At 38.6% G+C, this 15,444-nt stretch overlaps 1 protein-coding gene across 7 annotated transcripts in view; it reads left to right on the top strand.

Annotated features, from left to right (window-relative positions):
* Nucleotides 1-2,304: 2,304 nt before the first annotated feature.
* The window catches only part of TUT7 (terminal uridylyl transferase 7), a 65,767-nt gene continuing 52,627 nt past the window's right edge, over nucleotides 2,305-15,444 (top strand). For 4 of the 7 annotated variants that reach the window (XR_003204388.2, XM_073880682.1, XM_073880683.1 and 1 more), the window contains exons 1-8: nucleotides 2,305-2,449; nucleotides 3,616-4,166; nucleotides 9,166-9,347; nucleotides 9,659-9,775; nucleotides 10,280-10,457; nucleotides 12,046-12,134; nucleotides 13,848-13,899; nucleotides 14,639-14,708. Coding sequence is in view for 6 of the 7 variants with exons in the window: in XM_073880682.1 (XP_073736783.1) it covers nucleotides 3,647-4,166; nucleotides 9,166-9,347; nucleotides 9,659-9,775; nucleotides 10,280-10,457; nucleotides 12,046-12,134; nucleotides 13,848-13,899; nucleotides 14,639-14,708 (1,208 nt within the window). In the remaining variant the exon portion in view is untranslated. Of the gene's footprint in view, nucleotides 2,450-2,490; nucleotides 2,514-2,802; nucleotides 3,408-3,615; nucleotides 4,167-6,502; nucleotides 6,720-9,165; nucleotides 9,348-9,658; nucleotides 9,776-10,279; nucleotides 10,458-12,045; nucleotides 12,135-13,847; nucleotides 13,900-14,638; nucleotides 14,709-15,444 lie in introns of those variants that run through there. The other 3 variants (XM_025851708.1, XM_025851707.2, XM_025851711.2) reach the window with 3 other exon arrangements.

Genomic DNA, 15,444 nt, shown 5'->3' with positions numbered 1-15,444 from the left:
TGGAGAGAGAATAGAGCACAAGCAGGGTGAGCTGCAGGCAGAGGGAGAGGCAGGCTCCCTGCTGAGCAAGGACCCTGATGCGGGACTCCATCCCAAGACCCTGTGATCGTGGTTGAGCCAAAGGCAGATGCTTAACCCAACTGAGCCACCCAGGTGGCTCTTTTTTTTTTTTTTAAAGGCATCCGACTCTTGATCTCAGCTCAGGTCTTAATCTCAGGTTGGTGAGTTCAAGCCCCATGCTGGGCATGGAGCATACCTTAAAAAAAAAAAAAAAAAAGAAAAAAACTTAAAAAAGCAATAGGTGAGGTGAGGGGAGTTGGGAAGGCAGTGGAGAGGGTGGTGAATAGCAACTTAAATAGTCAAGTAGGCCTTATTGAGAAATGACCTTTGAGAGACAATACTAAGGAGATGAGGGTGTGAGCAATACAGACACCAAAGAGAGGAAAAGCATTCTAGACTAAGGGAACAGCCAGTGCTAAGTCCTGAGGCAAGAGCTTTCCTGGTGTGATGAAGGAATTGCAAGAAGGTAGTGTGGCTAGGGCAGAGTGAATGAAGGGGTCAGAGGAATTAGGGGTGAGATCAAAAGTAAAGGGAGAGGCTTTGTAGTCATTGTATGGACTTTGGCTTTTACTTCCACAGGAATGGGGAGCCACTGAGGGATCTTGAGGGGGAAATCATAATCTGGCTCAGATTTTAACATTACTTTCCTGGCTATCGTGTATAGATAAAGGAGGACACAAGTGAAAACTGATGATCGCAGCAATACAGTGAAGCAATGGTGGTGACTGGCAGGTGGAAGCAGCAGAGATGGTGAGACAACTTTGGATTCCAGACATATTTGAAGGAGCCAACACAATTCCCTTAACCAAAGTACATAAAACACATTAGGAAAAAAATGGGTTGACAAAGCTGTGAATACAACTCCTCAGCTTCTGACTCCATGGCCCTACAAAGAACAAGAACAGTGGCACTGGGTATGTTAAAGATTGACTTGTCAAGATGTATCACAATGTCAAAGTGTGGCTGAAGATAGAAGATACAATGTAACACATGGAGCAGGGTTAATGTCCCTGGAAGCAGATGGGAGTACAAATTTCTGCTTCATGTTGTTAGAAATATGTCTAGACCATGAAACAATCATCACAAAAGTTCTGAGAAACTCAGTATTCCCTCCAAAGAAAAATCAAACCAACTTTTAAAACTGGATTTTAAGGATCAATTTAAATTCCCACTGTAGTATTATATGGACAAAAAGAGCTGTATTATCTGTCAACATCTTTTGATTAGTATTGCATCTCATTTGAGAGACCCTCATTTACCCTCAACATGAATTTTAAAGGCAAATTTAGAATGGGAGTTAGGCATTGGGGAACAAACACATTTAAGAGAATGCAAATAAAAAATATTTTAAACTCAAAAAGATGTATCCTCCACTGATCCTGTAGAACTCTGGATTGAGTTGAGGCAGACTTTTCCTCAACCAGTTCTTTTGTATAAGAATTACTCGGCTGGGTGTGGTAGCGCTACTGTCCCATAATAAATGTATTCATGTATCACCACACTCCCTTTGGAGCCTATTAAAGGCCATTGTCTGCCTGTCGGACAGATTATTGGCTTGATTCTACTGTCTGTTCAGAACCAAAGCATCTAGATAAGGCATTATAAAAAAGTTGTACCAGTGTGTTTTAAATCACCTTAGTATAGATAGTAATTAATAATGGACTCTGCCTCATTAAAGTTTGGTTTCCAGCAGTGCCACTTACTTTACCATAAATGCTACTTCCCCATCTTTAAAACGGGTATAATGATATTTTCCTAGAGGATTTGTTATGAGGATTAGTTAATATTTGTAAAGCCCTCTGAACAGTACCTGGCAATATCCAGTGTGTATGTGTCCATTAAGGACCAATGCTCCACGGCATCTCATGGATTTAAATTTAATGCTCTTAAAAAGCAGAGAAAGCAAAACCGTCACACTTTCTCAACGCTCCCTGATTTTATTAGTTGCTGGAAGCTTTCAAAGCATTTAGAACATGACAGCTAGGAAGGTCAAAAGAAGAAAAGAAAGGGAACCCTGAGGTGTTTGTTCGCGAGTTCCAGGTGTGCCTCCGCGGTGCTTTTAAGGCCTAGGAGACTGGCGGCGTCGGTGAGGCCCGCCCAGGCCAGGAGAGGAGGGACGGAGCGGTAATACTCCTGGCCGACCTGCGTTCCAAGCCCCGGAGGGCGCGCACGACAGCGGCGGCGGAAGCAGGCGGGGCGGGGCGGGGCGGGGCGGGGCGGTGGGCGGGGCGCGTTTCCGGCGTGCGCAGCGGAGCGCTCGGGTGGGGGCACTGCCGGCTTCGAATCGCGCACAATGAGACAGCGCTGAGCGCCGGAAGTGGGGCCGAAGGAAAACACGGAGAGGGAGCCCGGCCGGGACAGGAAGAGGCGGGGGACCGCGGCGGAGGTGGTGAGTGCTGCGGGGCGCCCTCTCCCCGCGTCCCTCCCAGACTAGCCTCCGGGGTGGTTCTCCGGTGGGTTCCCTGGTCTCCGGAGTAGAGGGCGGGCCCGGCCCGAGAGAAACGCTGGCTCCATCCCCTGCCGGCCTCCTCGCCCCACTTGCGAGGACCTGGGAACCCCCAGGCCGGCGGGGACTGAGCTCTCGGGTTCGAGTCCGCATCTTCACTTTGTGTCAGACCCTGTCGGCGCCGGAGAAGAAGGGACCTGGGTGGAGGCATTCGGCCCCGGCCCCCTGGCCGGCCGGGGGGACCCCGGAACCCCATCGAGGAAGCAGGTCACTTCCTGCTTCCTGGTCCCCGAGGTGGCTTCGTGGCCAGGAGTGCGGGGACGCCTCCTCTTTCTCTGTCTCCTGCCCCGAAGGGTGGAAACTGAGGCAGATCGAGGGTGGGGCGATCAAACGGGGGTCGAAGAGGGAGAAATGCTGTCCGTGACAAAACCAAACTTGTTTGGGGTTAGAGAATGAGGACCGGGGACGTTAGCTGGAATTGTCTCTTGGTCAAAAACCTAGCCCCTTTGATGAGGGGAGCCTTGGTGGGGAGCGAGACCCTCCCCTGCCCAAGCGACCGAAGCCCGAGGTTCTGAATAGTGGTGGTGAGGGGCAGCCGAGGCCCTTCCCTGAAGGACCGAGAAGGGACAGAAAAGTGGATTAGAGCTACTTTCACAGAAAGTTTCGGTTACTTTGTATAACACTTAAAAGTAATTGCCAACTTTTTTTTTTAAAGACTCTTTCCGGAGTTTTCTAACAATGTAGGCTTGGGAATGAGGGTTTGGTTTGGTTTTTTGGAGAAGCGCTTTTGTTTTATAGGTAAAGCCAACCAACTTGGTAACGAGTAACATTTTTTAATACTGCAGTTCTCGAGACTGTAGGGAGCTTCCCTTAGTCACAGATGTAATCTTCATGTTAAACAGTAAGTACTAATTTTCGTGAAGAATATTACAGGATTCAAGCCTCCCAACTTCTAGTGTAATGCGGTGATTATTTGAATGTGATGGAAATTAGGAAAAGAAGAGTTTGTATAGGCTTTTGAGCATCTGTACAATAAACGTGTGGTATTTCATATGCTTGGTATGATATCTTGTTATAGTTTGATGATTTCCCAAAATGCCTTCTTTCAGGTGCAGAGTAAGAAAATTGAAGTCAAAGACCATGGGAGATGCAGCAAAACCTTATTTTGTGAAACGTGCTAAAGACCGAGGGACTATAGATGATGAGGATTTCAGAAGGGGTCATCCCCAACAAGATTATTTAATAATGGATGATTATGCTAAAGGCCATAGCAGTAAAATGGAAAAAGGCCTTCCAAAAAAAAAAATAACACCAGGGAACTATGGGAATACCCCCAGAAAAGGACCATATGCTGTTTCCAACAATCCCTATGCATTTAAAAACCCAATTTACAGTCAACCTGCTTGGATAAATGACAACCACAAAGATCAGAGTAAGAGATGGCTCTCTGATGAACTTGCTGGTAATTCAGACAGTTGGAGGGATTTTAAACCTGGACCTAGAATTCCTGTTATAAACCGACCAAGAAAAGACTCCTTTCAGGAAAGTGAGGATGGATATAGGTGGCCAGATGGAAGAGGCTGCAGAACTGTAAGACGACTACTTCATAAAGACTTGACAAGCCTAGAAACCATGTCAGAAATGGAAGCAGGAAGCCCTGGTAATGTGTTCCAACTTGTCAAGTTACAACCCCAAAGTCGCAATGTCTTTTTCATCCAAATGAGATTTATTATTTTCAGCAATGCAGTTCCGATTTTTCATAGTTCCTGCTTATTTAATGTGAATACTTTAAAAATTGTAATCATGGTATTTGGGCAACTTCAACATATTGCATGTACTGGTCACTTTAAAAGTTCACTTTGCTATGAGGCTCATTTTACTTCAGTAAACATATTTCCCGTTGATGCCTTTTACAGAAGAGGGCGACTATCACCCTGGGGACTATATCATATTTTCTGAGTGGTGTGTATGTATTTTCTAAATTATGTATTGTAATTTTGTATTTGAATAGCGAATGTGTCCATAATATAAATGACAGAATATAAGGCTAAAAAAAACTCGTATTCAATGTAAGTACGCAATATAGACTGTATATATTTCCTGTAACAGAGGGTTATATGTCTTTTGGATAGAGCATCAATCTCCAGAAGAGGATAGTCCAAGATTTTTATTTTTTTTCCTTAGAAGTGACCATGGCAAACAGGCTGGGACACATTACAGATAAAAGTTTTGCCTTTTAGTTTCTGTAGCACCAAAACTCATTTCTAAGTGCCCTCTGTTGATGATAATTGCCTCAAAGAGATTATACGTTTTTCTAAAAGGTGAATAGATTTTGTTCATGTAGCAATGATTTCTATAAACAGGAAAATTATGGACAGTAATAACTGAAATGAAATAAACTCATAAATATGAAGGAAAAAGTAAAACAATACTTAGTCTGAAAATGTAAATTATGCTTGGAAAAATGGGCTTTTAAATATATTGGCTGTAACCTTTTTTTTCTTTAAGATTTTATGTATTTATTTGAGAGAGTGAAATCGAGAAAGAAAGTGCACAGGAGCACACACACAGGGAGTGGGAGAGACAGAAACAGGCTCCCCACTGAGCTAGAAGCTCTATGCAGGACTCGATCCCAGGACCCTGGGATCATGACCTGAGCCAAAGGCAGCAGCTTCCTAACTGACTGAGCCACCCAGGTGCCCAGCTATAAGCCTTTTTTTAGTGACCATATGGAATGGGGGGCAAATTGGTCAGGACTTTTAAGTTTTTTTAAATTTAAATGCATCTAGGCAACGTTGGCACTCTCCTAGCTATCCAGAAGCCCTTATGTGTTATCTCACAGTGACCAGTTTATGTCTATACATGTTACTGGTAAGGCATTGGAACTTATGATCTGGACATTTAGAATATTTAACAGAGAAAACGTCATTTGTTATCTCTAGGGGGTCTTATGATAGTATTAAATGAGAGAAAAGTTCTGTTTTATATTTCTGAAGGTAGGAAAAGCAAGAGAATATGCCTTGTATCAAATAGCAGAAATAGAATGAGGTGTTATAAAGGAATCCCAGGAGAGAGAAAATCTTGGCTGCGTAAATCTTTAAGCTAGAATGAAATTGAAGGAATTGTCTGATCTAGTGCTCTGTCATGATACATCAGGGTACAATCACAGTTTTTCACAGCAGGCAGCTGTGGCCTGATGAGGTTAAATTTATTTTAGCGGGGTGGTGGATGAGGAAGTGGAACTGAAATTGAGTGCTGTGCTGCTTTGGCCATTTACTCAGCCTCACTGGACCTTGAATCTGACAGAGGGAAACCGAACACATATTGGTAATTTCTCGGTTTTTGGTTGGTGTTTTTCTTTTTAAAAGTCTGTATATATTTAAGTATTTCTGTATTACTGTATCCAGATAGGACATGGACATCCTAACGCCGTTACCAGTAGTTTTTTAAAAGAAAAAGTTGGTCTCAAGTAGCATTATAAAAACCGATTTATAGAATAAAAGTTTGCAACCAGACAGACATTAGTAGGGACTGTTAACAGACTAAAAATTTCTTGTATATGTATTCTTGTTTGGTCTGAAAAGCAACTCAAAAAGTTACTTTTAAGTGGTTTTGAACAGAAGTACATACATTTTTTTGCTGTCCTTTTAATTGAAGACAATCCCCAAACCCCCATGTTCTCTCTATATGAAGAATAGGTGTGCGCTTTCACAATTGCTAGATGAAGGACGGTTCAGCTTCTAGCCCTTGAACATCTTCATAAGAAAAATATTAAGCTTTGGTATGAAATTACTTGCTGTAGAGAGAAATTCAGTTTGAAGTATAAACTTTGCACTGCACTCAGGATTCTAAAAGGGTCTCATTAAAGGGACTGAAATTTTCCTTGAATCAGAATTCTGTCTTATTAAGGAAGGGTCTCATTAAATGATGTGAGAAGACAGTAAAAATTATCTTAAGAGTTGCTTTGTTTTTTAATACTTATTTTCTATTTTTCAGTTCTACGTTACCGCCCTGTACTTCATCCCTCAGATATCCTAGATTGCCAATTTAATGTATTTGGGACAATGCCATTAGTGATCTTAGCTGGAAAATATCCACTCATATACACATGTCCTTTGTGAATGGAATAATGGGCCATATGCAAATAAAATATGGGAGACTTGGAATACTGTATATAGAGAATTCATGTTACAAGACACCTGCAATGAGCCAGGTAGTCTTCCTCTACATAATTGTGGGAACTTTTTAGCAATACCCAGCTTTATCTTTCAAGATTCCCTTCAGTGAGATTTTATTTGACTGTTTTTACCATGCAGTCCTGTGAAACTCACTTCAGAAGGTGATACTGTCTTGTCGGTTATTGGTCTAGTCTAGATGTGAATGGATATGCTACAAGGGGGGATTTCAGTAAGTTCTTTGCAGTTCTCATATTGTTAGATAAAAGGCTGAATTTCAGAATTCCATCCATGTTTTAATCTTTATTTTAAATCCCATTACTTTCACTTAGTCATTTGTCCCCGAACAAGTTATTTTCTTGGGCCAGCATTTTCCCCATCTGTATCATGGGGATAATATCAGCATCTATGACAGGATCACTACAGGGATTAAATGAGGCAGTGCACATAAAGTGTTTGCATTGCATCTGTTACATAAAAAATACTCAGTAATGATAGTTGCTGTCGTCGTCATCATCGTCATCAGACAGAATTTCTGCAGCCATCCACTTCTCTGTATAAAAACAGTGAGGAGTGGGCCACCTGGCTGGCTCGGCTGGAGCCTGCAACCCTTGATACCAGGGTTGTGAGTTTGAGCCCCACGTTGGGTGTAGAGATTACCTAAAAATAAAATCTCTAAAAAGAAAACACAAGGAGTTAATGGGCTCTTTGGAGGGAAATTGTCATTCCAGAAGATGACAGCAAATTCAGTTAAGTGAAAAGCCTTTGGGATTTGAGGGAGAAGTTAAAAAGGATTTGGTTCCATACCAGTCACTGGTTTGTGAACTAATACGGACTTTTCTAATGGATATTGCACATATTGGTGTAAATCTCTAATGAGTGTTTGCCAAAGTAAGAAACTTGTTATGAACACTGAAATTAGATGTAATTATTTAGAGTAGAGTTCGTAAGGATACACAAATGAGAACACACACCTCTAAGTTAAAAGAAGTGCTTATCTGAGAAGTTGATGCAGATGGAGAGCACAGTCCTCAAAAGATGGTGATAATTGGGAGTAGGGGAGTGTTAAAAAGCAAGTATTAAAAGTAGACTAGTTTTTCTCTGCAAATGACTACTTCCCTTTTAGTATTTTATTTGTTTGGTCCATTTTGATGGATTTAAAAAAAACAAAACTATTTGTCCTAATTAATTTCTTTCAATTGCCACTTACTATATTATAGAAGCTATTTATAGAATTTCATTATGCATTCATCTTATGGTACTTTGAGCACAGTGCTTGCTACTTTTCCTTTAGAGCTGTTGACAACAGCTTTTTGCAAATTAGAGATCCTATACCTCCCTTTTCTGACTCAGAAGTTTTTTCAGCCAACTGATTCATTGTAACTGCTATACAAGAAATGAGTTCCACTGAAAACTTGACATAGGAATTGCCTCATGCAGAGCTTTTCAGTAGGTTTATATTTTGAAAGACTAATTTTTGATCAGCCATTTAAACATTATTCAAACCATTTATCACAATTTTAATTGGGGAAATTAGCTTTTATTTTAATCATATGTATTGATGATAAATTTATTTTCAGAGCTTGAGAGACGTTATCAAAGCTATTTAAAACAATTTTTTTATAGATCAATTCCACAGTCATCTTCAGTTTCACAGGTAGAAAAGTTGTAAATTTAAAAAAGGGAACAGATTCATTTATTAGTTATAAAGATTGTAGAACTAACAGCAGAGTTTAAATGAATTAGTCTATACTAGTAGAAAACTTTCATTTCAAATAATGGCCTTTTTTCTTTGGAAGTGCTTAGTGTACAGACTGTCCAAAGAAGTTAAAATGAAAGTAAAGATAAGATTGGAACTAGTTGTCCTCAGTAAATAAAATTTTGGCTTGGACTTCTTGTATCCGTGTGGGGAGAAGGCCCAATTACATGAAAGCTAAATTTACAACTAAATGATGGATTTTCATTCCACAAAAGAATGTAGTTGATTTCTGAGTTCTTTGGAGATCATATTGTCCATCTTTCCTCTGTTGAGATTGTTCACTTACAAAAATGAAAGGAAATGTGGATAGTTTTCATTAGAATAACAGATATACTAGAATATATTCAATATATTTGTATTGTATATTATAATAAATTAGGTGTATTAGAATTACAGGTATACTTGCCTTCAGAGTATAATTTTAACTTGCTGAGTATGTTCAGGAGTATACTTGGAAGAAATGATAAAATCACATTGTATGGTTGAAGCAAATTCTTTTCCAGTGTTCCTAAAAGATGATTTCTATGGGCTGGTGTATCCAGATGAGGTGGTGAATGAGTATTCGCGTGTTTTATCCATGGAAGAGCTTTCCTTTTGCTGTGCTCAGATGTCATTCAGATAATCACATTATTTAGTTAATATGTATGAATAAATATGTACGGTCTGCTTTTTTGTCAGAGCGGTATTACTCAATATTGCCAATAATATTTTCCCCCTAACTTAAGAAAACAAGAAGCAGAGGTCCAGACCTCGGAAGCCACGTAGGACTAGAAATGAGGAAAATGAGCAGGACGGAGACTTGGAAGGCCCCGTGATTGACGAGTCTGTGCTTTCAACGAAGGAGCTCCTGGGCTTACAGCAGGCAGAGGAGCGATTAAAAAGAGACTTCATTGACAGGCTAAAAAGGGTAACGTCTTTTATTTGTTACTTAAAATCCTTGTCTTGGTTTAAACTATGCTAGTAATTGGAACATGTGCTTTGATGAGTTAGGTACCCTACTACAGTTATTAGCATTTAAGCACTGTGAGTTAAAAGTGATAACTCAATTTGATTTAATAGAATCACTTCCAAAAAATGACTATTAGAATAGTGGTAAAGAGTGACAATAATATATTAACAGTTTTTAAAGTGACGGGGAAATCATTTCTGGCTAACTTTTGTTTGCCTATGTTTTGGAAGATGAGTATATATGTTTCTCTAAATCTCTTTAAATTATAGCGACCAAGAAACTACCCTACAGCTAAGTACACCTGCAAACTTTGTGATGTTTTAATTGAATCCATTGCATTTGCCCATAAGCATATCAAAGAGAAGAGGCACAAGAAGAACATTAAGGTAAGTTTAATGTAACCCAAACAAATATGTTTGTCAGTTCTTTTTACTTGTCACCTTTGCAACTTTCCTCTCTTTAAGGCTAGGATATTAATAACTTCACTACTTATATTACTGAATTTATTTTAGCCAAAATACTTTACATTGGTAAGATATGTTTTGCTCGGCAGTCTTGTGAATTTCATTAAGAACAGGATCAGGATGAGGGAAGTCATTGATAGGATCTCGGTATATGCCCTTATGCCAGTAATAATAAAGCAAATAATTTGTCATTGCTGCTTTTAATGTTCTTTCCCTGCACTTTTTCCTTATTTTTGCCTTCCTTCTTTTATCACTTTATGTGCATAAAGAAGTGTATGTGTTTGATGAACTGAAGACTAACACAGCTAAGGTGAGAGGGAGAGCTAAGAAAAATATTCCAGAATATTCTACAGGATGTTGTCTCAGGGAATGGTAGAAGGTAAAAACTGTGTGAGTCATTTTTAATCTCAATATTGATCTTAAAAGGAGAAGCAAGAGGAAGAGTTGCTTACTACGTTACCCCTGCCTACACCCTCCCAGATAAATGCAATTGGTATTGCCATTGACAGAGTGGTACAGGAGTTTGGCTTACACAATGAGAACTTGGAACAGAGACTAGAAATTAAACGTATCATGGAAAATGTGTTCCAACACAAGTTACCAGGTATTTTCTAGATTTGTTTTTCTATTTAGCTACCTAAAAGTGCCTCATGCATTTTTCCGACCCGTAATAATTTTCATCTAATAGAAATTGAGTTACCATGTCCTGAAGCTCTTAATTTTTTGTGTGTTTTTGTTTCTTCTGGCTTTCCCCCAAGGTAACAAAGACTTTTACATGCACTGTCATTAAGCCTGTCTTCATTATGAATTTCCTTTTACACATGTACTTTAAATTAAATGTTCCAGATTATGGGGGCACTGTGGGATTCTTGTGTATCTACCTGTTTACCTTCCTACCTGTTCGAATTGATGCAACATTTTGAGTTAAAATAAAAAGTATACTCAAGTCATTCTCAGGTTATCTGTGTCCGAAAAAGGTTCTGTTTAACCACTTTTAAAAAGAATTGCAACATCTAAAATGAGCTCTGAACCTATTTTGTAATAGATTTTGTGTACTGTTGATTAATTTTCCAGGTTATGTCTGTGGAGCCACAGAAAACTTTTTTTTAGAAAGCTCCACAAGTGATTCTAACCCACAGTTAGGATTGGAATCACTATTCAAAGGTTATCACCGTATCACCCATAGAACTATTTGTTCTACTGAAAAAGCATTCATATAGCATATCATTCATACTTGTGTATACTTTCATAAAAATAAAGAGCAAGAATCGGTTCATTTCATTATATCTGTAGCGCTCATCCTTTGTGTTATAGACAAGTTCCCAGAAAGGCATTTGTAATGTCAATGATTTTTGCTATAGATTTCCATTATAAAATTTAATGTACTTTGTCACAGAAAACTGTTAAAACTCTAAGAAATCACTTGACTTAACAAACCTAAAAAAAACCCCACAAAATCCCCTGATAGGAAGGAGATAACTTTTTGGCACAGTAATAGTAAAACATTGGGGAAAAAAATGCCATAAGTAAATACAGGCAGTACACACACACACACACACACACACACACACCCCTTCCTCTGAAGAGTGAATTGCTTATTGCCTAGTATTTTAAGTTATATCAGTGATATTAAAATTATTTTTCAAAAGTTTTCCTAAAGAGAGCATATTATGTTAAGGTTTTTTTGGTTCATAATCATACTGAAAAGTAACTTTATGCTGACGGTCATTTTTATGATTATTTTATTGAAACATGATCTTTATAGTAAATTACGTGTGTGTTTTCTAAAAGGTGAAATGTTTGCATTAACTCTTTAGTATACTATCAGGTTTATAAATATAAGACAAAGTCAGGCATCTGTTTTTTACTTTCACATTGTAAAAATCCTTGCAAATAGTATTTTCTGCACAAAATATAAAATAATTTAGAATTTTTTTAAACATGTTTTACAATTGGCATGAAAGAGTAGCTGTTAACATAAACTGCAGGCAACACAGCCTTCCCTGTTACATAAAATAAAATGAAGACAAGAGCAAAGAGTCAACCGTTCCTTTTTGTTTATTTATACCAGACTTGAATACTGTCTTACTTTCATGCATAGTTTTAATTGATGGTTCCATTTCTTAAATAGCAGTGTTTTGTTATGACTTTTGAGAAATTTCACCTTATTTATGACTTAATTTTTTTTTCAGATTGTTCTCTGAGATTATATGGGTCATCCTGTAGCAGATTGGGTTTCAAAAATTCAGATGTAAATATCGACATTCAATTTCCAGCTATTGTAAGTACAAAATAAAATGTCAGAATTTTCAGAGTGGTATGGAAATTCTTTTTTTCAGATGTGAGCCATATAAGAATATATTTAGATACTTGAAGATAATATAAGTGGCAGCTTTTTCCCCTAAAATTTCCAGTTCCATGCTCTTCTGCCAACCTTCGATTTTAGAGCATTTCTTTTAATACTGTACAGATTTTTGTACTTCTTTTACTCTAGAGATCTTTTATATTTACTTCAAATGCTGGTTTTCTAACTATGTGACTCTAATGGGGCTTTTTAGGTTCTGTTAACATGAGAAGATTAAATTATCTTGGTAAAGTCAACTTTCCAATGTCAGAGAAGGAGTTCAGATTTTAAACAGTGTGGGCATGGAAACATTTGTGAACTGAAAGCTCCATTTGCTCCTAAGTTTCCACTTTTATACACCTACTTTGTTAAAATATTAATGCTTTTGAAGAACCACACCTAGCCTTGATTTCTGGTTTAAATGTGATTGAAAAAGATGTCAGTGAGTCAGAATTTTGAATCTGGAAGGCACTCTAGTAGATCATCTGTTCATCCGCTGGTGGTTCCCCAGGCCAGTTTGCAGATGGTTATGCCCATTTGCCTGGGTTGCTAGTTAAAAATAATGAAGAAGATTCTTGGACACCACCCCCAGCTGTTTGTCGTACAGCCTCTCATTCCTTGCCGTCCATGACTGCTACAGCTACGTGGTCAGCTGACCAACAGATTTTACTAGTCTTTTAACCTTCGATTTTGATTAGTAATTTACCAGCATAGCAGTTATTTTGGTGTCGTCATTCATTTAGCAAATACTCACTGAGTCCACGTTGTGTGCCAGGCACTATCCTAGATCCCAGAGAACAAAACAGGTAGGATTCCTCCCTTGTGGAACTCATACCTAGTGGAGGAGATAAGTAATTACATATATATGGTTAATTATAAGGAGGGCTATGCGGGGAAACAAGGTTCTGTGACAGAAAAGAACAGGGGATATGTAGATTCAGCAGTCATGAAGGCCCCTTTGAAGTGATGACATCGACTCTAGGCTCTAAACAACGAAAAGGAATAAGGAGGTCAAAGGGTGAGTGTTTCAGGCAGGGGGAGCAGTGTTTGCAATCACCCTAAATCCCTACGGAGCTTGGCCTAGTCCAGGAGCTGAATGGATGATTGTATAGCCATGGTGGAGGGACCGAAAGAAAGAAGCAGCCTTAAGATTAGGACCGAGGACCCAACATGCAGGATCTGTGGGCCTTGGTAAAGAGTTTCACTGTGACCTAAGGGCAGTAGGAAGCTATTGAGCGTTTTAAGGCCCAGGTCTGATTTATGACCTTAAATGGTTGTGGTTCCTACATGGAGCAAGGATTGGAGAGAGGCAAGGCTGAAGTGGAGACCAGCAAGCAATCTGTTGAGGTAGGCTTATAGTGAGAGATGACATGAACAGTTTTGGGTCTTGGAGATTTGCAGAGAGGCTGATTACCTCAGGAATTCATTAATCAGGAGTTAACTGTGTAACAGGTCACTTTCCCTCATTTGGCGTTCATCTCTGTCTCTGACTGATGTGTGCACATGGCATAATGATTAATTTATTTACTGGGGTAGCAGTGTGCTTTCTAATTTGGAAAGGAGTTTGGATAACTTCAGATGACCGTGTATTATCTCAGTGAAACAACAGTGCTTATGGATTAGTGATGTATTCATTGATTTGTTTCCTAGATGTCTCAGCCAGATGTTCTCTTACTTGTTCAAGAATGCTTGAAGAACAGTGGTAAGGCCAAATTCTTTCCACGTTTTGCTCTTAATTTTCTTTCTTTTGTCTATAATTTGGATATATCTTATTTGTCAAATGTTGAAAATAGGAAGTCATGTGTCTTTTAATTATTTCTGTGGGTAGTATCCAGACAAAACCATTCTGTGGTTTAAATTAATACCTCACAGACGATAAACAGGTGTGACCCAACCCTGATTAATAAATCACCAAATATTTGCTCCTGGTTAAGGTTATCAGTTGTCCACAGTATTATCTGGCTTAGGACTTGATGACTTTTTATGCTCTCCATAGGCCTCATTAAACTGTCTCATCCCATGAATTAGTCTTTCCCATCCTTCTTGTTTGGGTTGAATCAAACATTCAGACATTTCTTCTTACTTCAGCCAATATGTATTTTGAGCCCAGATATTTTAGTAGCTTTTGCAGCAGTTTTGTTCTTGAATATATCCCATCCACATTTCTAATTTCCTTATCCACATAACACTTAAATATTCTGATTCAATAATGTAGTCATTTCTAATCAAATGTGAGTTTTGCAAAATAAGGGTTTTAAATTATTGTGATTACCTGATTGTTGTACATAATACTGTTTCCCTTTTCAAGTCATCTCAGAGCTTTATTTTGTAATCCTCTTTCAAAAGCCTGAACCGATTAAGTCACAACTTGTACTTCATCTAGTTCTGCTTTTAAACAGAGGTTTAATTAACCTACTTAATATTTTTTCTTCTTTCCTCAGACTTTTTTATTGATGTTGATGCAGACTTCCACGCTAGGGTGCCAGTGGTGGTGTGCAGAGAGAAGCAAAGGTCTCTGTTTCTTTAAGCTGTTTGTATATTAAATAGAAACTTGCCAGGAGCACACGTACTTGATTACATCTTAATGTCCAATTTCTAGAAGAGCAAGCTCCTTATGTGGTTAATTTCACAGGCTCACTGTTAGTATTCTCTCTATACTTTTGGCATTTGATGCAGGAGCAGAAGGTGTTTTATTTTAAAAAGAATAAAATTATTTGAAACAGCAGAGGAAGTAAGCATTTTGACCCATTCCATTTCAGTAAAAAACAACTTTATCGAAGGGTTACTTGCTGTAGCCACCTTACTTTGCCATCCTTTTTAGCAGCATTTTTAGCAGTGCTGAGTAACAATTAGTGTGACTTCCCCCATGTGTGTCTCCCTCCATCTGGAAGCATTACCATCACCACAGTACATGGGTGGTTTGTAGGCTGTAATGATTCTTCATTAGGCAGATTCCTCCAACTCTTGGGAAAACACTCCTTTACTTTTTACAAAGATGAATTCCTACTCCCATTTGAACCATTTTACAGTATTTTCCTAATTTTCATTTCCCCCCAGAAATAGTTTTAATGTATAAAAATACAGAGTTTTAGTTCTGAAAAATTAAGTTCGCTCAGAGAATAGCTGCCCTATCTTTTTCTTAATGCAATGACCTAAATGACCCATAAAGATTTTGTGAGTTTTTTATTTTCATTTTAAAGATATTATCAGTGCAAATTAGTTATTGATACCCGTGTAATGCTTTTTA

Source organism: Callorhinus ursinus, unplaced genomic scaffold (genome assembly GCF_003265705.2).
Source record: "Callorhinus ursinus isolate GAN/ISIS: 27379988/994484 unplaced genomic scaffold, GSC_fseal_2.0 scaffold39, whole genome shotgun sequence".
NCBI lineage: Eukaryota > Metazoa > Chordata > Mammalia > Carnivora > Otariidae > Callorhinus > Callorhinus ursinus.
Note: the sequence above shows the minus strand (reverse complement) of the source record. Positions and strands in the feature narration are given on the sequence as shown.